Source organism: Contarinia nasturtii, unplaced genomic scaffold, assembly GCF_009176525.2.
Source record: "Contarinia nasturtii isolate CC-2019 unplaced genomic scaffold, AAFC_CNas_1.1 Cnas_scaffold_1037, whole genome shotgun sequence".
NCBI lineage: Eukaryota > Metazoa > Arthropoda > Insecta > Diptera > Cecidomyiidae > Contarinia > Contarinia nasturtii.
In genome coordinates this window covers 7,250,366-7,273,487 of record NW_022198383.1, presented here as the reverse complement: position 1 = coordinate 7,273,487, position 23,122 = coordinate 7,250,366, and the positions used below count along the sequence as shown (strand labels likewise).

The window sequence follows — 23,122 nt, the reverse complement described above, 5'->3', positions numbered from 1 at the left end:
AAAGAAAATACATGTTTGTTTCACCAATAAAACCAATATAAACAGTATCTCTCTCTCAATATTTGGAAAATATCGTTTAAAAAAGATCACATGTTTTTATGACGATGGTTTGAATATTTTATATATATATTTTTCAACCATAATTTGTATAAATTTACGTGTGCTTTTCTTTTAACATTTTTATTCGATTCTGACGATATTTTAATAACTTTCAAATGGTATGACAGCAAATAAATACTTTCCAGCAGAAAATGTCAAAATGCGAGCATAAATACATAAATATAAATGTGCTTGAGGTTTTTTGTTTTTGGTGAAGCCCTTTATTCTCTGTCTTCCTTTCTTTCTCTGTCTCTGTCTGTCTGTCGCTCACTCTCTTTACGACTTTTTCGTGTTTTGTGGTTTTGGTTCGTTTTTTCGGTTGATTTCTGTTTTACATAATTAGTTGTGTGCGCGATGTGCATCCACATATATTGATTGCTCGGTAAATTCAGTGGTATGTATTGGCCTTTGGGATCGAAAGACGAAAACTGGTTTTTCTGCTTGAAAAAGCGCATTTTTTCGGGATTAATTAAATAAACATTTAAACAACCGCCGAAGCTAAAGGCAACTATTTAAAACCAACGCCTGTAACTTGGTTTGTGTGTGGCATACTTTGTATGCAGCGAAACAATAAAATAAATGTAAAACAAAAAATTCGAAATGAGAAAAGAAGAGGGAAACGAAATGAATTATAAGTGGCAATAAAATTACGTGACTCGATTCTGTCACTGCGCCCAACTTTGTTTTATTTTGAATTTGATTTTTCAATCGGAAGCACATAAAATTCGTTTCGAAATGTTGTGGTTTAGAAGAAGAAGAAAAAACTAATAATTAACTCAATAGAAAATGTGCTGCAACAAACTCAATAGAGAATGGAACGAAAACTAATGCAATACTGTTCCGTATTTTCCTTACGATCTCTTCCTTGACGTTGAAAGGACAAGATACACACAGAGGAGACAATGAAGAAGAAAAGGACATTTCATTCAAGCACCGTTCGAGATCGAATGCGATAACGACGAAAATAAAAATAAAAGTAGCCGCAAATATAATGATAGTGAAACAAGAGATTTTTCAATTTACGCATGTCAACCGCATCGTGTGCACCTATCGCAGCATTTAGATCGCCTGGTTTGAACATTCAACGTGATTCGAAATCGAGCAAGAGAGGAAGAGAGAGAGAGAAAGTCATTCAGAGAATGGAGAAATAATAAGCAACGACAATTTAAAGCGATAATGCTTTATCAATATGTTTATGTCTTCGTTTCTCGATTCAATCGTATCGTCATTACAGCGACAGGACAGGGACAGTTGGTGAGAAGTTGTGTGTCTAGTGATCGAAGGTCGCAATAAAATGCAAAGACAACGGTGTATATTTGAAATATAAAAAAAACGATATAAACACATTTTTTCAGCTGGCTGGAAAAAGAAGGACAAAAAAAAGAGAAGAAAAAAAATTATCCAAATGTCAGACTGACACTCAGTTGCGAACAGAAGTTGATAGCCATTGTTCCTTTGTCGGAACTTAAGGTTAATTAATCACCATAAAATGTTCATTTTCAGCAGCAACGACGACAATCACGAGAGAAAAAAAGGAACGAAGTACAGAGACAGGCAACCTAACAATGAAACACTAATTGACAGCATTCGTCGTTCGATATGTCGCATCAAATAACGTCTTCTCTTTTTCGCGGCGTTTCATTTTCTATGATTTCATTAAGCGAACAAGAAAGATGGAAACGCGAGAGACAGCACAACCCAAAATGTACGAATATATAATTTGTCATCTCTTCTATTCATGATAAAATGTAATTTATATTCGCCCTTCGAGAATTTTACATAAAATTTACAATTTCTTGTTATTTTTTTTTAATTTGAAGAGTTTCTGATATACATTCGGCGAAGGGAACGGCGACCCATGTCCTGCTCAAATGGTGCCCAATGATTTTAAAATCTATCACAAAAGTTAATGGATATTCTCCGGAGATAAGTTGAAAAAATTGGTATTCTATGCTTCAATGCGCTTCAGGATACATTATGCGATTACAAGTCACTGAGAAGTAACTCTCAACGGTGAATGATTAACTTTGATATGGGCATTTTCGGTTATCGCATATGTGTGCACAATTGTCCACTGATCCGAAACAGAAACAGATATCGTCCGAAAAAAACCGTCACAACTCAAAAAGCCCATAAATCATATAAAACAAAAGTTTTGGAATTACATTTGACTTGCCGACCACAAATTGAACTAATAAACGTTTCAATCGAATATAAATTCCATTTGAAAATTGCTTTCGTCGACAATATTCAGTTTTTTTTTTGTTTTGCGTCAGATGGTATCATCCATGCACATCGGAAGTGTGTTCATCGGCATTGGATTTTAATTATGCAAATTCCACTCGACGTTTGCACTGATTGCAACACATACACAGTAAAAAAGTGGCCATTTGAGTTGTCAGTAGACAAAGAGTCATAATTTGGTTGAATCCAGAAATAACGGCATTCATTAATGTCACAAACAGTGAAGATAGCACATCATATATATTTTTTTGTTTGTAAATTACTTCAACCCATTCATATTTTTACATCGTATTTCGTTTTATGGATTTACATCCCTTAAATAAAAATGAATGTCACCACAGTCGAGCGCACCATGTCGATTGACAGCCCAAAAACGAAATGAAAATTTCAAAATTCGACAATTCGCAAGCAATGAACTGTAAAATGACGTTGTCATAGAATTAACATTCGTTGAGCCAATGAGCCATCTGCAATCAGATACTCAATCTCAGTGTCCGATGTCATGCGAATCCATTGGAATAATGGAAGTCATTTGAAATTCCATCATTTTTGGAATGTTTAATTTAAATTTTGCTTCGTTATTCGATTGACTGTATGTGTGTGTGTGTGTTGCGTTTTTTTTCTCTCTCTCTCTCTCGTAATTAACATTCTTGCATTTGTCTAGTCGGTGGTTTTTTTTGGTTGTATAATGCGTGAAATGGGATTGACATAGCGCTTGACGTGCACATGTGATTTGGTTGACAGTTTAATTTAATTGTTAAATAGTCGGTGCTGGTATAAAATGTTCCATTGCATTCGAAATTGTTTTACTGCTGCGTTGTAATTAAACATAGAGAAAACTGTCTCAACAAAGACTCGACAAACAAATAGCACAATTTCAGGTGAATGCTGTACATTAACAATACAAAATTAATAAAAATCGCATGCAAAATGCGCATTAACACGAAAAACGTAGCAATATCCATTCTCTCATGTCGGCATTTTTTTGGTTCATTTCGTTTTGCTTTACGATTATTTTTTCTATTATTATTGCCTATTATTAACAAATTCAACTGGTGCACATCCATCCATGTGCCACTGCATATTTCATGGATCACGTGCCGTCAAGTAGTTTTGAGTTTGTTTGTTCTTAAAGCGCTTCGCAATTGCATTTAGGTAAACGATACAATCGTTTTATATGGTGTATAGTACCCCGACTTCCCTGGAAATCGACGCGGTTTTTATGAACGAAATTGAAAATTTATTTTACTATCAAGTGATATACCCAAAGATTAGCCCGCGCACTCACTGAAATTTCCATTTTTTACGATCGGATATACAAGCGCATTTAAATGGCGTATGCTAAATTCGGTAATAAAATTTAATGAAATCACCAATTCATTCGATTTATATTTTCGACAATGCGAAGGACAAAAGTGTTTACTCCCTCAATTTTCTCCAAGTACAACCGAACCAACGAAAAACAATTTGCTTATTTAGGGGTTTTATTGCCGTAATCGACAACAAAAATACCGATGACAAAAGCTCGGTACTTTAATTTCAATTTCCATCAATCAAACTTTGGTAGCGATTGTGTTTTTTTTCTCATCGCATCACTAAAACATGTCAAACTCCATTTTCTGCCAGATACTCGAGTGACACGCGTACAAGGACATAAAAACGTAGCACCGTAAAAAAAAAACAAAATATGGAAAAACAAAAGAAAAAGCAATATTAAATGAAAATATTCAATTTGATCGAGAGGAACGATGCCGTAAAAAAATTGCAATGGTTTTGAAGTGAAATGGCGAAAAAACATGCAGAAAATTTGACAATCATCGAATTTCAACCGAAAAAAGTATTCGTGAACTGAAATGGTGGTGTCACGTTGAATGGCTGCGATTGCTGTATCGTATATACTGGAGAAAATTGAAACATGAACATTCACTAAAAAAAAACAAAATTGGACATGTTCGCAGCGAACAGTTCTAAATCGAGGGCAAAAAAATTGGTTTATATTTTACCACGAAAGTTTATGCACGTTATAAAATGTCACTCAGTGTGCATAGGCCACAAACCATAACTGCTGCTGGCGTGGAAACAAAAAAATAATATATATAGTATAGAACACCGGCGAATCGACTAGAAAAATGGAAAATCATTTTATTTGCTGTGCATGCGTTACCATTTACACGTTCTTCAACTAGCTCAATATTCAATATTCATAGACGTGAAACAGGCACTTACAGGGGGAGTACATGAAAAATGGCATCACCAGAAATATTGCTTTGTCACACATGCACCCGTTCTGCCGCTCCCCTTCCTCCACATTTCGCATTCAAAATGTAGACGAACAAGCGAAATAACAACCATTTTCTCGGTTGATGACGATGCGGGGGAGCGACGTTATAGACACACACAGAGAGAGATAGATAGAGAGAGAAAATTCCACGATAATAAAATTTACGACAGAAAAACGATAGATAGAGAAATTGGCATCAAAATTTATTTTCTATCAACTCCAATAGGACATGCATTTAAACATTCTACACAATTTGCAACAAAAACATATTTGCTAGACCGTATTGCGTTCGATAAATGAATTTTTGTACCAGTTTCTATTTTTCTCTCTCCTTTTTTTGTGTATTATTTTTATTATGAATGTATTACATGCGCCCAGAATGTATCTCATTCCATAAATCGATACAAATAATATGGATGTGAAGAGTAGCGTTTCGATAGATACATAGACGGAGAAATTGCTGCTGATTAATGTAGCATGGAATAACTTCCGATCGAATTGAAATTGCATTTGCTATCTCTTTCTCTTTCTCACTCTTTCTCGCCACTCTCATCCCTTGCCTTGGCCTGTGTTCTGCTATTTTTAGCTCAACATCGGATATTCAACATTTGGATTGTCAATTTGCACTGTCTGTCGATTGTGCACTTTTCATAGTTTTCATTTTTCGGTTTAGATGATGTATAAAATTACACAAAAAACTGTCCCACTTTTTGGTGCTATTTTATTCGTTTATTCGGTGACAGTTTTTTTCGTTGCTTTTGCGAAAGAAATAGAATATTCCATTATGCGAAATATCCGTTCACACAAAACATGAAAACACACTATTTTCAATGTAGGATGTTGGACAATTTCTTTGTTGAGCTTAACAACAATCATTATTATCCTTTTGTTTGGTCGGTTTTGATGCACTCAAAACATCAGTTTGAAAGACAAAAAGGTGGCCGGAAGTAGAAACTCTGGCATAATTTATCACTTTGTGACAGTGTGATATAACATAAGCATCATGAACAAACGTTCAATGGCCTTTTGTTGCCGTCGTCAAAACACAACATTGGTCGGTGGTGGTGATGGTCTCACTCAAACCAACTTTCGCTCTTTACCTGAATACCATACCGCCTGTTCAGGTATTTACTTTTTACATCAATAAAATAGCATTTTGTTCAGGAAATACAAACGTAATAAATTTTAAGCTACGATAAACGAGCAGGCAACCCAGAGCACAGCGGAATATAGCAAGTGTTTGTAATACTCTCACTGAAGGAAAATGTTATGATCGTTTTTGAAATTTTTCTGTCAAAACGTTGCATGATTTCGAGTTGAACGTGAATGCAATGCTCTCGTGCACCACTAAAAATGGAACAGCAGTCGCCATATTCGTCGCGCGTGCAGCAGAACATCATGTATAAAACAATGGAGTTTCTCTCCAAGTTTATACTTCATTACAATCGTTTATAGTTAACCGAATTATTGCGACTGCATCTATTTTAATATTCAGAACAAACAGCAACTACACTCTCATTTATTTCAAAATCGTAACCATAATTTATTTTCGTTTTATTTCAATTCATTTTATTCCAACTTTACGATGTTTCACCAGTTTCTTGATCGAGCTTCTCTCTCGCTCTCTCTTTAATTCTTTGCATGCACTTGATTTTAATTCACCGGCATTTGGTTTCTGGCTTATCTAGCAAAGAACACCAATAAAATTAATAATAATACTCAAATGTCTAAAAATACTTCTCATTTGCTGTATGTGTGTGTGTGCGCGCTCGCATAATAGTTATAAACAAACGATCCAAACCAATGAATTTCCGAAGTACTTCTTTAATAGTAGAGTATAAACATTAAAACTGTCGTAATCAAACAAAATGAAAATAAAATGCGAAACATATTATGATTCATCTAATGTGTGTATAAATGGAACTAGAACTTGCCATTATATTGTTCGGTCGTTTCGTGTTCACTTGTTCGCCATCATTGATCCGAACGTTTGGATTCGAAACTCATTCGCTTTGAATGAGCAATTGTGCAAGGCATAAATATTGTCATAGCTTTTTGATGTGTTCAAGTTGGAATTAATTTCGTGATCGAAAAAGGAAACAAAACCAAATGCCACCACGATTTTCATCGGCAATCGCAGAAATCCACACATACACCACATATAATGCCAATCGGCAAAATCTCAAACGATTCGGACACATGCAATACTCTTTCTCGCTCACTCTCTCTGAGACTTGCCACTCCGTATACATACGGCACAAATGTTGGCAATCCCGATCTAAAATTCAAGACGGAAATTCAAAGGGTAAACACTAAACATAATGCAGTCAAGTAGAAGCACACATTTTATATTCGACTCAACGAACCAAATGAAATGAACTAAAAAAAAAATGAAATCAGTTTTTTGTTTAAAATAATGCACATATATAAAAGAAGAATCGATAACATGCCGAAAAAAGGGACCACGTTGCAGTTGTTATGAACCGAAAAAAACACACACCCAATAACAAAAGAAAAGTTTAACGACATGGAAGGAAAGGTATGCACAGTCTAAGAAGAATAGAATGGAGCGAATAAAATATACAACAACGAAACGTTAAACGGAAATACAAATGAAAAATCGAAGAGAATTTTTCTTTTACGACATGAAAAAAAATTAATAAACTTGAGCCAAAAGAAAAACAAACAAGATCGAAAGTTGCAGTAAGGAAGAAAACTCAAGTCTGTGAATATATTTTGAATATTCGAATCCAAACGCCGCTTCCCTTCGTTCACATTGCAGCAACATGAAATGCAAAGTGAATACAATGAGATTGCCGAAAAAAAAAATCGTGTATTTATTTCATAGAACAGTGTAACGAAGTTTGGTTTACGGCAATGTTTTATTAAATTATACTCTCACCCCCAATTCAATTGCGCGTTGTGGGTTTTTGTTGAAGTTTTTTATTACAATGTTTGAGTTTGGCTTGTTTTGCATTGAAATCATTGAACATATCTACTGTCATAGATAAATTACACACGTAAACTAAATTTTGTGTCGGTGTTCGAAATGTACGAAGAAAAGGTATGCACAACATCGTATCGACTGAATCGTTAATGTCGTGTGCACCGTATGTTGGTTATTGCAATAAAAAGCAAAAACAATTTATTTACTTCGTGTTTCTATCATTGTCATTGTTGATTGTAATGTGCAAACGAAAAAAGATAATCATGCAAGAGCGCAACGTACAGACTCGCATCGCATTGATTTTTTTTTCTTCGGAGTTCAAACATTCAGCAGGAAAATAATGAAATAAATCAAGTGCCATGAGCAATTCAAATTTACCTTCGAGAACAAGACGAAAGGAGTCGAAAAATGAAAAGAATCGTACTATGATTGCTTCAGCGGATGATGCGATAAAAATTGTTAAATAATATTGTGTTCACGTAACTCATCACAGACATTTATTCACGCGTGAACATTTCGACAACACTCGAATCATTAGAGTGAATCGGATGATGTGAAATTCAACCCCCGTGTCGTCTTTGACAAAAAAGATAGATGAAAAAAATCAAAGATACTTATTGATTGGGTTGGAGTACACTGAGTCTAATATTTTCGGTAGACAAAATTTAGCATGGCACACTCCACTCACACGCCATTCGTATATAAATCCTATGTCAATGGAGAGTTTCTCTGCTTACTTTGATTGTTATTTTGTCTATCAAAAAAATTAGATTCACTGTATATGAGTTAAAAAACCGTTCATCAACATTAACCACCACTGAAAAATTATCAACGCCAAATTGTTGATTCGCCGTTCGAAGACATGCGGCCGAGAAAAAAAACCGCGATTCCATTACACACCCTATTCGAAATATGATACGGTTGTGCGCATCACTTCATTTGAAGACGCTCAAAAAACTGTACATTGGAATTAATTTAATTGAAAAATACGGTAATGATCAAAGGAGCGCGATTGCTTTTTGCTTCACCGCTCACTTTTTTTCTTCTAAGCTCCCAATAAAATGAGAAAAAAATCGGATCTCTTTTCCCTTGGCATCACATTTTTTTGCTCATTCTCTTCATATTTATTTTTTTGTTTTTCTCGGTTCGATTTTTGCATAGCATAACTGAAATAGAAAGCAAAGTGCCGCCGAGAGACTTCGTGCACGTTCAGTAAATACAAGTGAATAAAAAAACAAGGAATGCAAATATCGTCGAATGTTAAGCCGCCCAAATATTCGGCTTTATGAATTCAATTTCAATTTGGCTGAATTCCCCTTTTAAAATGACGCTCTCCGCGGAGAAAGACACGCTTCGCTTCTCTCTCTTTTCTTTTATTCGGTTGATTGTTCAAATGAAAAAATAATTTCATCCATTCGCCACCGGGTAGACGTGGTGCGCTACTGTTTATTGTTTTCTTATTACTTATTCCGGCTTAGTGAACGAAAAAAAAAAGAATAGCGATGACGATGTCTGCAACTACAGCAGCAGCAGAAGAATGCAATCATTCGTATTCATTTGGTTCGACGGCCATAATCTGATGTGTGATAATCTCCTTTTCCAAATCAAGATTTACACGCATCGAGTGGACTCGCAGCCCATTTCAATTCTCCATTTCCACTTCATTTTTATTTTGACTGACAGCGCACGGGGTACCACGACTATTATGCGCACATTATTAAAATTGAGTGAAATAATAGCGCGCGAGCGGAAGCATACGTTTCCAATTTCGAACGAGTAACGAGCCACCAGCTTTCAATGTATTTAAATGCTATATTATTGTTACGACTGGTCTTGCTCTTTCTCGCTCGTTCTCATTCTAAGCACACTCGATTCTTGCCTATAAAGTGGCCAACTTGTTCCGTAACATTCTTAATGAAACGCTAAAGTGGTTCTGTGAATTGTTTAATGCAAAACCTATTTCTCGGTTTTCCATTTCAGAAATGCAAACTGTTTATGTTTTTGCTGCCCTTACGACGACATTGATTGCTATATACTTACACAGCAACAAACTTGAGTGAAGTGCGTAATTCAGCCTGCACGCCATACTGTGATCATCAATCACTCTTATAAAGTAATTAGTTTCATTATTGCCATTTTAGTATCCTGTGCTAGTTTGTGTGTTTTTTTTTGTTGTCGTTCGTATGCTGTGTTCCAAGTGAACAAGATTTGCTATGAAAATGAGACATTTCTTGGAATGAATCATTTTTTGTATTCAATATGACTACGAAAAGAAATTGAACGTGTTCATTCTTGACATTTGTTGTTGGACATAAACAGACGGAACATGTTATGCGGGGCGTGCAATGAAATGTAATAATTTCTCGATTTGCTATAAAAGTGGTGGAAAAAAACTCATAGATTCCCAATTATGCACACTTGAAGGAAGTATAGGCGTCAATCTGATACCAATTTCCAAACAGGTTATCCCGATGACACCCTCTGTCGTTGCGCATAAATTGAATATACGTTTGCAATGCCTACAAACTGACGGCCAGAGTATTATTTTACACACACACACTCTCTCTTGCAATCAAAATATGTGCTATCAAATCATGTGCAATGCAATTTACGAAAGAAGATCCATGGAATTAGATGACATTTTGATTCTTAGCTTCCTGCAAATAAAATTTGATTGGATATTCGATGCGCATCGGATGAAATTCGTTTGAACCGTATAAATGCGTGACAAATTTTTAGATTTTATGCCTGCCCGAATTCGAATTTTCAAATATATATTATTAACTGCGACCATATTTCGCATTTCTGTTTTATCAGACAAGGGAAAATTCGTCGAACAAACAGTTAGCGGTTTGTGTGAAATATGCAACCAACCTTTTGGTGTGCGAGCGCGCGATAAAGCAGAGAATACCAATATAAATGAAACCAAATTCACCCTCATTCATTCAAAGTGATGGGGCACCATTTGCCGCATATTCCATCAATTAGCTCAATTAAGTTGATCGATTGAAAAAGTGAGGAAGCAAATTTATTTAAGAGTATTGCTCAAACCGTAAAGTAGTGTCGAAATGGTACATAATTATATGGCAAAGGCGTGTGCTGTGTGTGTACACATTTAAACATTAATGTGGGAAATCGATTCGGCATGAGAATGCTTAATTTAAATTGAAACCGAAAAAATAGAAGAAACAGTCACAATGTTTGACGCACTTTGAAATGGCATAATAAAAGTGGTCATGACACTTTCAAACGAAGCAAACAGTCACTCCAAATAAATTTCCATTTTCCCTCCTTTTTTTCATTAAATTAATCGAGCCTTCGTAACAGGTTGTACTTTTTTTTATTTCATTTTGTGAAATTCGTAAATGAAGAAAAAATTGACATAAAAGTAAGAATCTCATATTGGGAGCGTATTTGTTTATAGAAATGTCGCAGCAAAGGAAAAATTCAAATACAGTTCTCATACAAAAAACGAGTGATTTTTGTATTCAGTCAGATTTCGTTGACATTTCGATTGAATTTGACATTCTTCTTTATATATATATAACGATAACGTGCGTAACATTACTTTTTTTTCTTTCAATTCTCCTCCATTTGTGTTCATGCATTAGCTCGAGATCTTAATCACAGTCAACATTTCGATTTTTTTTTTCTGCCCTCGTCAAGTCGTAATTGAATCGGTTTGATTGATTTTGATGTGAAAACGCACGCGACATTCGTTCGTTCTTATTCAAAATTAAATTGCATGCTGATTTCAATTCGTGATAACGCAAGAACCGTTCGCTTTTGTATTCCTTTGTAATCAAAGTGGATTGAAATTTATTGGAAATTTCCCGTATGAAAAGTGAAGTGAAGATAAATAGACTCATTGAAGAGTGCCACCGTTATTCAATGGGCCGTAATTAGATCAATAGTGGTTTCTTAGCAATATGGCTGACTGACAGGCCTCGTCGATAGGGTTCTAAATGATAAACATTGTTGTCATCGAGTTTAAATCTATATTTCATTAGTTGACCGTAACAAATGGAGACGAAAAAAAGATTGATGGATAATTATATCGATTTCACTCAAACTTTGAACATTTCATAGTACAATTATCCCCAAGCGACTTTAAAACTCGTCGCAGTCCAAATAACATCTCGTCATCAAATGTTTTCCAGACGAAAAAAATGAAAACATTTCGAGCCGATTAAAATTTAAAGCGTTTACGTACAATCAAATAAATATATATTTGTGTGTGTGTGGGTCGTTATAAAGAATGTTAAGAAGCCGTACAAAATGATTTGTAAGCGTTACGCAAAAAAATGGAAAACCACTTTTCTCTTCAAAAGATACGCGTATATTAAAAGAGGTAATGTGAATCCAATGTAAATGTCGATTGAAGTGTGCTGCCTTGAACCGCACGACACCTCGTCAACACTTGAAGCACTGAAGATTGAACATGGTATTAGAAGCGATTCATTGAAATTTGCACAAATATTTATTTTGTTTAGGTTTGCGCAATGGCGTTGTCTGTATGAATATTTACACAAACCCCCATCCATACACGATTTCGCACGATTCACCGAAATCGATTGGAATAAATGAATTTTTGCCATGTAAATGGTTTAGCCATGAAGAACCATGAATGGATGAAAAAGGAAAATGCGACGGCAGAGAGAAAAAAAATGTGAAGCAATCATAACTCTAATAAAAAGTAAATAAATGAGAAAAATACATCCGACTTTGCTGCGATATCTAATAATACATGCATAGCGTGAAAGAAAAAAACGCTTAAAATGGAAGTGGTGCGCGCGTACATTCAAATATCTCGGCTGAATTTGAATTTGCATGAGCGACATAACATCCCATTAAAATGAAATAGACTAGATGCTGTATTTGGTTACGGTAGAAGTACTGCATTCACAAAACGTGTAATTCTAAAGAATATTAACATTGTTGCGGTAGCTACTTGCACGGTTGATGTGGTCCCGAGAAGATTTATGCAGAACACTTTTTTGTGTTGCCGTTTTTCTTACGCTTTCAACAAGATGGAATAAAAATGTGAAACTTCGATTGCCACGCAACAAAAATATATATTGAAGTTTATGCCGTTCAATATAAACTGGAAACTGTAAACATAAACCGATTCGATTCGCTCAAGTTTGATTCGAATTTCTTTTTCTTTTCATTCCTAGTCGAGTTGCTCAAGATGCAATGCTCGAGAATTGGCAAATCCAAGGAGAGTAAAATATATGCAAATTTACGCTTCGAAGCATGTGAACGCCGACAAAATAGCTTTTCTCCGCTTTTCTGCATTAGCTGCTTGCAACAAATAGTTTAATATGCCTGTATCTGTGTATAAAGTGTATAAAGTGCCGCTCAAAATTGGAATAATATTAATTTGATACGACTTTAAGATGAGGCGCCTTTTGTGCCGCCAATTCAATCCATCCTCTCTAGTGTTAATTTATTGTTGCTACACTTCTATCAATTTTTGGTATACCGTTCGTGCTTTTCATTTGCAAATAATCGTCTTATAGCATGAGGAAGTGCATTTTGATTGCCATGCTGTGTACTGGCGTTGCAAGCCCTTCAACTTATTTCTATGACTTTCACACAAAAGACTCTTGAAATTGGATTGACATGGAAACCAGCTCAAAACATTATGCCACTATAATTCGTGTACATGGCAACAAAATATATCGCTCCTTTTTGGCAACAACTTTGAAATTAATAGCAATGTATGACAATAAAGACCTTTGACGTACTTAATTATTAATCCTTTTTCACCAAATATGCGGGTGTTTTTATTCTTCATTGCGATCTCTTTTCACTTGTATTTCATTTATTGTGAATGTGATTGAAGTCTTATTGTAAACTGATCCCCTTTTAATGGAAAAGGGATATGGAAATGATGTTTCAAAGTGAGATGCTGGTCATTATAGCTTATTCATTATAACAAATAAACAAATGAAAAAAAATCGTGCTAATGGATTAAATTGAGAGCCAGCCATTTAATGGTCTTTTTTTGGTTCAATCGAAAAGGATTTGAATTGATACTCCGAATTCAATTATATCCATTGAGTTGAACCGCCACTTTGTGGAATCAATCATCGATGGAAAATGGATCGTGCGCGCAAAAAAAATCCATTAAAATAAATCACCATCACACTTCGAAGCGAAAATGTTTTTGAAAGTGGTTTTTTTTTCGGTATATTATTGTTTTTGGTTTTCTATACCGAAAATGTCCAATGAATGCACAAAGTGGCATAATTTTAGACTTTTAGTATCATTAGGCGATTCTCTTCCTGTCTCGCCTTCCGAAACAATTGAGCGAAATTAATTGTGCGTTTCAATAAATGAAAATGAAATACAATAGGCGTACGCCATGCCATTATCTAAATCTGAAACCGAAGTTTTAAGTGTTCAAGACACATACACAAAAAAAACGAATTAAGGGCGACAGAAGCAACTTGAAAATGAAATTGTTAAAACCATTTTCAAGACGATTTAGCACGTTCAATCATACGTATCAACATTGATGGCACTTTGTAAAGCATAGCATTGTTTCACTTTTGTGCCACACAGTATCTTGTTTTGGCATTTAGTTTGCTTTGAAGATTATATAGGGTGTTTGATCCCGTTGCCTTTTGGTGGATACCAAATACAAAGGCACCGTAAAAAATGATACGATTTTATTTGTTGTTTTTCTTGTGAATTTCCGTGTCCAGTGTGCCCGGTACAAGAATTCATTTCAAGCGAACGTCTTTTTGAATTATCCAATTTCATCCGGAGTTTATTTTTCACTCGAACATTTTATCTCTTCTCACTGTGCTCACCATATTTGCTCCAAATACGTTAAATTCCTTGAAGGCATTGGCTCTTCGATGTAAAATATCTCAAGATATCGACACTTGATTGAAAAACAACCATTGAAAAATATTGTACCAACATCAGAAGGCACATCGTTTGCCATTCACTATTCCGACTTGCTGCTGCCTGCGCCGATACCGTATCGAACGGTAAGACCCACCGTGTTCGGTGTTGTCTGAAGTCTTCTTATCATCGTTGTTCGTGTCGTTTTTTTTCTGCTTCTATTATTCTTTCTCACCTATTGTTTAGTTGTTTTGTTACTGTTGTTTGTAAAAAATATTTACGTGCTCATGTTCGCAGACATATGCCATTAGGTATTCATTCACATTCATCATTTCTCAGAGTGTATTTCTGTGCAATATGAACTTTTTTTTCTCTTTTCGTTTATTTTTTTTCGTCATTCTTTTTTTTCTCTGCTTTTCAAAGGAATATAAGAGCGAGCAGCACGAAACTCATAAAAGAATAAATAGAATAAAATGTAGACAAACGGAAGAATTAAGAAGAAGGCATCGGAATGCACGTTGAAATACATATGAACAACACGGTACATATATGTGTGTTTTTTTTGTTGTTGCTTTCATTCAACGCACGGCTTTAGTTCATCAATGGAAATGCATTGTTTGGAACATACTTTTTTGAGCTGGTCAATTGTCAGTTTTATTTAAAAATTGTCGGTTCAAAACAGAAATAAAGTTTTATATTGATATTAGGGAAAAAAATATATGATACTAGTGTCAACTTACGAACAATAATGCGCCTTTTTTTCCACGAAATCCAAAGTTAGAATGAAATTCATTCACGTAATGTCGGTTTCAAATCGAATATGAGACATTCTGACAGTTCTATTGCAACGTCTTATCAAATTCAATCGAAACAAAGCTGAGAAAATAATTCCGAAGATCGGTAACAATGGAGACGATGGAAAGAAGATGGAAAGTAATTCCGGTGACACTATATTTCCGATGGAATTTTTATGGATGTTTTCTTGTTCTTTTTAAATGATAAAACCATGATCTTCGTTGACTTCTGTGTGGTATTTATCGTTCTAAAGCGATAATTTTATACTTAAAACTATTTGATGCAATGAAATAATCATTATAGGGAGAGAATAAAGAGATTCAAACCATTTGATAGATAGCATTTAAGGATCAAAAAGATCACGAAATAAATTCCATTAAACATTCGGTGAATTAGTTTGTTGAAATGCCATGTATGTTCACATTTTCTCATGCGAACAGGTATTTCTTAATCATTAATGAACATTTATTATTAATCTTCACTGGCGAAGAGAAGCAGAAAAACAAAAAAAAAAAAATGGAATCATGAACGAATTAAGCAATCTAAAACAAAACAAAATGTTCAAAGAAGATGAAGAAAAAACCAATTAAGAATGCGTTGGTCTGTATTTCCGCCACTAATTGGCCGCACAGTGTATTTTTGTTCACTCATTCGACTTTTTATTTTATTTTCGTTCATCCGAAATACATATTTTCGAGTAAAATTTATTTAGCTGTTGAATGCCATCCATTGAGGTTGAGTGTTTTTAAGACAGCAGACATCTGTTGTTATCGCCTCAACAAAGGAAATTTTCGACGGAGGAAGAAAAAAACAATGTTTGGAGGACGAAAGAGAACGCACAACACAAAATGCATTGATCAAAGTGGTGAACACGGCAAACCAAATGCATTTTTTTTATTGATTCTTGCACATGATGTGCGACAGCGAAAACGAACAAAAGACAACAAGACAACGATGACAAAAAAAAAAAAACGGTCCGAACCAAAAGACATCCAAGAAATATAAACCATCATTATTAGCTTCATTAATAGGTAATTTACAACGAACAAGTAGTCATTGTATTCGCCATAAGGTTTTTTTTATTGTGGTGCGGCTTTTGTTTTAACCGAAATTTGTGTGTATGTGTTTTGTGTGTAAATGACAGTATGCATTTAGATTTTATAATATGCAGAACGTCCATTGTACATGGTGCATGAACATCGAAGACCGAAAAGGAAAATCAAGTGCCACATGAGTTTGCAGTTCGGAGGCGTTGCAGCCGGTGAATATTTCATGTGTGCACATTGGCCATTCGATTCAGGTAAAAAAGGTATTCAAAGAAAATTACGGATGGTAATCTAATAAAACAGCTCTAAGCGCCTATAGCTTCTGGTCACCTGATTGTGACTCTATGCAATAGATAATTTCCTTAGCTGCAGTGCTAACGGTAGCGGATGCACCTATTCGAATAAATTACAAAATCAATTCGACACACTATCGTTAATCGATATTTTTCAATGGATTTCATTTGAGCATTTTGGGTCCGGGTGAAAATAGGGTGAACAAGGAAATGAACGTCGTCTATGTGTGTACATACAGAAATGCTCGATAATTGCGTTGGCTTTTAGAATACAAACCATAAAAAAAGCCGAGATCGAAAAACCGCAAAAGGTAAAAAGTTCAATTTAGAAAATGTTACATTCTATTGAAGTGAATTAGAATTTAAGAATGTTGGTACGTACCGGTGTTGAGTATGGATGTGCTGTTAGCCGTATTCCATCTGCGTTCAATTGTTCAATGATCAGTGCATCTAATCCATTCAGCTGGGGACTGTCGCGTCCACTTAAATATTCCGAACTACCCGATAACGCATTTATATCACTATTGAGCATAAAATAAACACTGGCTGCACCTTTTTCACGTAATTGACGTACACTTTTCAGTAATTTGTGACGATGCTGTGGATTAACAACGCCGATTGCATCCAAATCTGGATCGCCGACCTGTTTGCATATTTCCAAATCATCATAACCGTTATCGAGAAAACTTTCGGCATATTGTGCCAAACCCAGTGCTCGCAGCCACTCGCACACAATATTGCTGGTGGCCATATTTTAATTGCACTTTTCACTGGTTTTTTTCTCTCACTCTCTCTCTTGATCTCGTTATCGTCCGTCTTGACTCTGTTGCTGCCCCTCTTTCACTCAATGTGGTGAGTGTGGTTGTACAGTTTGAGCTAGTATATACTACTAGCTAGACTTTGGTCGTGCTCGTGCCTGGCGCTCTTCTTTTTTTTTAATGTACACGTTCTTTGAATTTTTTTCGTTTGAGTTCCGTGTTCTGCGATCCTTTTAGCGACCGAATTGTTTCTTACGTGCCACACTCTCATTCAGGCATCGATGCACATTTACCATGGTCCTGCATTCAGATATTATTCGTTCGTTTTAAACTGGTGTTACCGCTTTGCGTAACCGTTCTTTTGTTTCTCGAGATTATAGTGAGGAGGTTTTTTTTTCGTAAATTTTGTTTCTTCGTTCCGTCGATTTGGTAAATTAGGTTATTTTATTTTTGCGTTTTTCGCTTGGTTTCAAGTTATGATGAAGTTGTTTTTTCCCTCTGGTCGTTTTTTGATGCGTTTTTTCTCTGCTTCTTCCACAGCACTCGCTCAACTCAATTGTTCTCGCTCAACTCTCTTTGCATAGGCTTATATGAATATTTGTTTTGGGTTTCCCTCCTTATTACGTGTGCTGCTTTTGTTTGAGTTGGTGTGCTTTTTTCTCTTGACGCAATTTCAAGTTGTGCTGGTTCTTTTATTTAAATTAAGTTTTTTTTTGCATTACTTTCTTCGTCGTCGTTTCTTGGCCAAATTTTCCTGCCGTTTCGTGTGGTTATTTTTTTTCTCTTGTCGTTTTATTTTCTTTCTCTTTCGCCCGTACGCTTTATTCGCGACTCTCTGTGTTTTATTTTAATAATATGTAATTAAATATTTTGTTGGAATTATTCGTTGTAGTCATTTTAATTTCTTTATAAATTTTTGAAACCATTGGATTGAACTGAAGCACAGCGTTCGAAATGCATGCACGAACGAACAGCAAACAAAAAAAAAATTGCGGAAGAAATACTTGTTCCTAACGTTCGTACGATGTTTAAATAACACCCCGCATCCAGTTCTCAGCAGATGTCTGTAAAGAGAAACGAAAGAAAAAAACACGAATGAACATTATGAATTTTGGTTGTTAAAAAAAATGCTGAAAAAGATGTTGATCAAAATTCATATCAAAAAATGACGGACGTAAAATGTTGAAGCGTGAAAAATGTGACTAATTTCACAAAGTGAAAGTTACATATTCATGAGATCATTATCGATTTGATGAAAATTATGCCATGTCTTGTTGCTTTTTTTGCGCGCCTTTGCAACAGATTTGGCCTTATCTTTATGCATATAGTTTAAATTTAACCGTAGTAAGAAGAAGTAAAATGAAAAAAATAAAATCGGATAGCGACAGCCAACGTGTATTGCCTGCAGCTCAATATAATCAAAGCGTATAGTACACAGATTTTCTCCCTCGTGTTTAAAGTTTAGAAAAATTTGAAGAAAAATAAAGCAACAGCGATAAAAAAAACATCAGAACTAAATAATCAGAGATGGAATCCTTTGGGAACGTCAGCATTGTCGTTTTTTCATCGAAACGAAAAATTATCAAAATGTCACTTGAATATGGTTATATACACATAATTGGAATAAAATCGCATGTTGTTGACATGCCAAAACGTAGTTATTCTCGCTTTATTGCTTGTTCGTGGTTGTATGCTTGATATTTATTGCTGGAGCGCACTCTCGGCAAAAGTGACGTGAAAACATGCTCTCGTCTTCTTTCGCTTCCAGACTATGACAGATTCGATTAATGTTCAACGATGCCTAATTAGGTATGTTCAATACAACGATGCCAAATACCCACAACAACAACGACGATGATGACGAAAAATTCAAAGCGAAGTTACAGCATAGAGAAATGAATGAAATACGAAAAGAGAAAGAAAAAAAAATAATCAAAGCACATCAACAACAATATCGTTGTGAAATTTTGGTGAGAGTCTTTTTTTTTTATCGTGTCGTATTAAATGCACTTTTTCGGACATTTTGCGTTCAAAATTGAATTAACTGTTTTATATTTCAGAAAAATAAAATAAATTACGTGTCAGCCAAAAAGAATGATCGAATTTATCATCATGGGCAGCGACCATATGAAGCATGTAATTATTTGCTGTGTCTGTGTTTGAATGTTTGAAAGAATCATATATTTTCCGTGCTGTATCCATTCGCTGTCTTTATCTTTTTTGCTTGCAGCAAAATAGAATACGTTCAATATTTTCCCTTGCATATTCGATAGAGAATGTAAAAATAAAAACAAGGGAAAAAAGACTATCAACTTATTTTTGGAATATCATTTTTTTTCTCTGAACAAAACATCGTCAATCAGTGTAACACAAAAAGTATCAAAATAAAGTAATTTCTTCCCCGAATCAAACTCAAAACTCATTTTTGGCATTTATGAGCAACTTAATGTTGAATTAAATTTCCTTACTGCATATTTGAAATTTACTAAATGTTCGCAAAGCTGTATAATACAATTCAATGGCAATTCCTGCAGCGGAATGAAAAAGAACAATGGCAATGTAATAACAGTGCTAAAGGAACACATTTTGACTAATGCCCCCTATTGCAATGACGGAAACATCACTTTTGATAATATGTGACCTGATTTTGTCGATGTAAACTCCGCATTGTAAAATGCAAACGATTGCAGGCTGACATACGTCGACCGTCGTCGTATATTATTGCACAATGATAGCATAGCGCCGTTCGTACGTTGTCAATTTTTTCTTTCGATAATTCCATGAAATGAATATTGCATTTTTGATGAGTTCAGGCATTCGTTCAGATTGGGTCATTGTACGAGCGCATGTTTTGTCGCTGATATTTAAAATCGGAACAATAACAGCAACAACATAATGCGTAATTTGTTTTCAGATTGTGTATTTGTGTAAGAAACAATGTAAGAAAATATAACCGATTATTGATTTTATTGAAGAAAAAAGACTACGAATAAATAATACATGATCTGATATACCAGTTTATTTTCAGCAATTATGGCATTATTTTAAGCATTGTTCGATAAGAGTTTTTTCTTATGCGAGAGCGTAAGGAATATTGATTCAAATTACCCGCAAAAGAATGCAAACATATATGAAATTATCGTAGTATTTGATGTGGGTACACATCATAAAAAACGGGTTTGGAAAAAATATGAAATTGAATGCATGCATGCACTCGCATTTTACTCATCAAATTCATTCTCACAGGCAAAATATAACTTCATAAATAAATGACTGCAATTAGTTGTGAGTTCTAATTATCGAGATTTAAACAACCAAAATAAGTCGACCAACCGCAATATAAGTAAAATGAACTAAAGACAAATTGTAAACGAAAAAAAAAACTGCACAAGCATGAAGAAAACGAGCAACAGATTGTGATGCATCATAAAAACGTGCGTATGGAAAGCGCTACAGAAAAATGAAGGACATAAAAGAGCCGAAGACAATTTAAGGGCATGTGCTCATGAACAGAAATGAAAAAAAAAAAACTGTAATGAAACCAACGAAAAAAAACCGAGCACCGTTGTTGCTGCGATCTGATCAACTGAGCGCAATGCAATGCACGAATTTGGCAACAAGAAATTCAGACCACCGGCGAATCAAGTCAAGTTAACCGTATTCACTCGGCTCAAAGGTAATGGAATCGCAACTAAAATCATGCTGAAAATTATATAGGCTGGCGCATCTGATGCCGAAAAACGACATCGTGCATTTCACGACAACATTGCAACAGTTACGAACGTCGGAAATCTGCACGTAAGCGGCATCTGTTTTTTGTCGGAGAGATCTTTGCGGCTTCGAAAAAAAATATATACAGACCAAAGTGAAATCAAACAAGAGAGAGCGAGCTCTTTAATAAATTTAAGATGGTTTGGATTCGGAGAAGATTTTTTTTTTGTTTCAGCAATTTTACGTAACATGAAATGTTTCCTGAAAGAATTTCATCAGTTCGTTGAGCCATGTAGCATTATAAGTAGATTTGGTTTGGGCGAATTAAGTGCTTGCATCAAGTTGCCTTACACAATATTCTAGAATTTTTTTTTTAGAATTGCGTTTTGCAAAATACGATTTTCTGGCATTTTATTCTATGGCAAACCTCAAATTATTTTATTTTTACCCGGATTTTTTTCGTTCTTTTATTTTTATTCTCATCTTATGGAAAGAGTTCCTTAGCTAACACTTGTTTCACATATTTTTTTTATTCTTCGTGTTGTCCATTCGCACCTGTTTCACACATAAAAAGAAATTACACTTGTGGCAACTGGCAAAAATTCTTTTGTGCTTTTTTTTAACAACTTCAGAAATTCAATTGAGATAATAATTTTAATGAACAATTTTGCGTTTTTCTTTTTTGTGGACAGCATTTATTTAATAAAGTCATTTTTGATAAGTAAATTATCAATTTTTTTGTTTGTCTTCGAGTTTCAACTGAAACGCACCTGTATTTGATTGAATACTTAAAAATGTTCGTACGTTCTTTTTTCGCTTACATCATTAGTTGTCCGAAATTGTCAGTTGTTATGAAACATTTTATTGTCAAAAGTAAATAGCGTGGACTGACCAATTTATGTGGATTTTTTCTCTGGTATCACTGGGAAAATATTTTTGACTGTGAATTAAATTGACCATCATTTCGTAATAAATCACCAATTTATTAATAGCAATAAAAGAAGAATAGTTGGGAATAAGCAGTCAGTCAATAAGACAATTTGATTGTGAAATGCCGCTTCATTAAATTGGCCATCATAAAATATGTTTGTTTTTGTTGAGCATTGAATATGTTGTAGATTTTTAATGCATTGATTTTGTAGTTGTTTGAACAAGATCAATTATGGTCATTAGCTTCATTATACGTAATAAATGTTGAACAGCAGATTTACTGGTTTTTCTTCAATCTCTCTTCGTCTTTCTCTCATTCGTCATTCAATTGAATTCACAATTGGCATGAATTTTCAGCATCGTCGTTGCTGATGATGGGAAAAACAAAGAGAACACAGAATGGAATGGTCGTCATTGGCGTGCCCATCAAGTTAAACATATCGATGTGATTTTCCACTGACTTGAAATGCCGTTGACATCGACAACATCAGAAGCCAAAAGGTGATATTAAATTCAGTGACATTCTTGAAATCACACCGTTGCTGCTTGTGTTATTGTCGGAAGCCCAGCAGTTACTTCAAATGGGCAGGACACACGTCGTTATTGATAGGTACCAAAATGTATACGACTTTTTGCTCTTTTCCATTTGCTCGTCGTCTCTCTCTCACTCCCGCAATGTTCCGCATTGAACGCATGACATTCCGATCGAGTGCATCGAAATCGTTGTACGTCGCAGTGAATGTGTTTTCATATACTCATATAAATTGACATCGATGAATAAAAATAAATCGGTTTTTTAATGTTTATAAACTAATATTATTCTTTCCGCTTACAATATCGTATCGTTTAAACGTGCATTCGTTGTTCAATTACAAATGTGTTTCTGGTTGCTGCAACAGAATTTCCCTTTTTTTGCTCTTTTCCCATTCAGCAGAAGATTTATACGTATTTAATATGATGCGAAATCGTGTGTACGTAGTTCCGGCGCATTTGGCGTGTCTAGCGCACTGAGCAAAAACAGTGAAAAACGCGTGACGAACTCTTTTCTGCACCTCTTTACAAATCGGATTCCATGCGGATTTTTTTTTTCGATCAAAAATAGTGCTGTTATTCGCCAAGCGTCTCCACTTCAGTTTCATTTCTCATAGAGCACCGAGAAT

At 35.0% G+C, this 23,122-nt stretch overlaps 1 protein-coding gene across 1 annotated transcript in view; it reads right to left on the bottom strand.

Moving 5' to 3' along the window:
- The window catches only part of LOC116344350 (caskin-1-like), a 103,004-nt gene that overhangs the window by 48,061 nt on the left and 31,821 nt on the right, over positions 1 to 23,122 (bottom strand). The window contains exon 2 of the mRNA XM_031772844.1: positions 16,946 to 18,385. Coding sequence (XP_031628704.1) covers positions 16,946 to 17,314 — 369 coding nt within the window. The 5' untranslated portion in view covers positions 17,315 to 18,385. The remainder of the gene's footprint in view (positions 1 to 16,945; positions 18,386 to 23,122) is intronic.